We start from the raw sequence: 2,166 nt of genomic DNA, 5'->3' as shown, positions 1-2,166 counted from the left end.
CATAACAAACAGAACTAAAATTTTAGTACATTTTCTAGGTGTTTGAGTGGATGACTCCAAATAGATGGGTTTATATCTTGAAAAGAATTTGATTAAATGTAAAAATATAAGTGTTGAAATATTCCAAAAATAAATACATTATAAATAATATTAATATTTACTTTAATTAATTTTATTGATTAAATTATTTCAATCAATTTTATTGATTAAATTAATTTATTTATTTTAATTAATTTTAGATATATTCACTGTTTAGGAAAGAAAAAGTACCTCAGTGGATAGAAATCACTGGCTGAAAAAGTCTTCTAATTTACAAACTTCATTCTCACATTCATAATTCATTCTCCCATTCTAAACCACAGTTCAATGATCACCTTCTCAACTGAGATTTCTCCAGAGCTGAATATAAAAGGCTATCAATTAAATTCTTTTGTAAAAGAAAGGCATAGTAAAAGCCCAAAGAAGTTACAATATGAATATCAACTATAATTACCAAACTGCACAATACTACTCTTAAATTTCACTCTTAAATGTCAACTCCAACTTTTAGCTTTACTATACAAAATATATGAACTAGAAAATATACTTTTATGGCAAGTGGAAAAAGGGGAAATGCTGGTTTAATCTCAAAATACTTTGTAAAAGTTGTATAAACAACTTCTCCTAAATGACTCCTAAGACTCCCAAGAAAAAGGAGAGCGTGACTTTGCCCAACTCACTGTTTGGTAACAAGCCAGATACAAAAGGAGTGGCTCTTTGAGGTTTTTCAAAAAAAAATTCAAAAACGAACTATTTGGGGACCTTACAGCAGAGAAGGGTGAGCCATTTGAGTTACCATCTTCCTCAGGGCCTCTTTCACATCCTTGTTTCTCAAAGAATAAATCAAAGGATTGAGGGAAGGAGTGACGACATTGTTTAACACCTGAACAACAGAATCCAGCCAGAGGATGGAAGCAGGTCTGAGATAGACAAGAAACACAGGTCCATAGAACAAGAGGATGGAGGTCAGGTGGGCACTGCAGGTGGAGAAGGCTCTGCGCCTGCCTTCAGAGGAACGGATTTTCAATATAGAGAGAACAATGCGGGTGTAAGAAAGAAGGATAAGAAGAAAACACACCAGGGCAACCACACCTATGTTGGTGAAACTCACCATCTGTGCTAGAGAAGTGTCTGCACAGGCCAGGGACAGCACCACTGGAATATCACAGAAAAAGCTGTCCACCTCATTGGGCCCACAGTAGGGCAACTTAAAGATGAGAAACGTGAGGATGCTCCCATGCACACAGCCCCCCAGCCATGTGCACACTGTCAGGCTGGTGCACACCCTCTGGTTCATGATGACAGTATAGCGCATGGGGTGACAAATGGCCACAAAGCGGTCATAGGCCATCACTGTGTACAGAAAACACTCAATGCCACCCAGGGTGTGGTAGAAGAAGACCTGGGAGGCACAGCCCTGGTAAGAGATGGTGCGGCTTTGCCCCGCCAGGGAGACCATCATCTTGGGGGAGTTCACAGAAGGGAAGAAGATGTCAAACACTGACAGGTTTCCCAGGAAGAAGTACATGGGGGTGTGCAGGCTGGATGAAGCCAGAATGGTGACAAAGATGAGCAGGTTCCCCAGCAGGGCGAACAGATAGAAGGCCAGAAACAGGACAAAGATCATGTTCTCCAGCCCTTCAGTGTGAGGAAGTCCCAACAGGATGAACTCCTTCACAGAGGTGTAGTTGTTCATGCTTGGGCACCAGGCAGGCCTGGAAACAAAGCAATAATCATGACCTAAGACCTGGAGGATGTGAGAACACCTTCCCACAGAGCGATTTCTCCCCCAGGCAGAGGCTGCCAGCAAGAAGGCTGAGGAGGGAAAGAGACCAGCAATAAATCTTGACTTGTATTTAAAGTATGTGTCAAATTTGACCACAGCTTTTTCACATGTTAAATAAGAAAATAATATTAACCTTCATAATCAGCAATTATATTATAGTAATCAAGTTTTATCACCAATTTAATTTAGGTTCTTCCAATCTGCTTTGTCATCAAACACACTTACACATTTCAGAGTCACTTACCTTCCCCCAAAAAGAGGGAGCCTTTTAGTATCAACCAAATTGTAAATAGGTCAACTACCCAAATAGAAAAATCTGAACCTAAACAGAAATTATATAC

At 39.7% G+C, this 2,166-nt stretch overlaps 1 protein-coding gene across 1 annotated transcript; it reads right to left on the bottom strand.

Moving 5' to 3' along the window:
- Positions 1-802: 802 nt before the first annotated feature.
- On the bottom strand, positions 803-1,735 carry LOC101964759 (olfactory receptor 10D3). The gene has a single exon (XM_005328424.2). It carries the CDS (start codon positions 1,733-1,735, stop codon positions 803-805), a length of 933 nt encoding a protein of 310 aa, XP_005328481.2.
- Positions 1,736-2,166: the final 431 nt, after the last annotated feature.

The sequence above is a fragment of the Ictidomys tridecemlineatus genome, chromosome 4 (assembly GCF_052094955.1).
Source record: "Ictidomys tridecemlineatus isolate mIctTri1 chromosome 4, mIctTri1.hap1, whole genome shotgun sequence".
Classification (NCBI taxonomy): domain Eukaryota; kingdom Metazoa; phylum Chordata; class Mammalia; order Rodentia; family Sciuridae; genus Ictidomys; species Ictidomys tridecemlineatus.
This window is presented reverse-complemented; position numbering and strand designations above follow the sequence as displayed.

Coding starts and splice junctions, on each gene's coding strand:
- LOC101964759 (XM_005328424.2), bottom strand. CDS start 1,735: ATGAACAACTACACCTCTGTGAAGGAGTTCATCCTGTTGGGACTTCCT.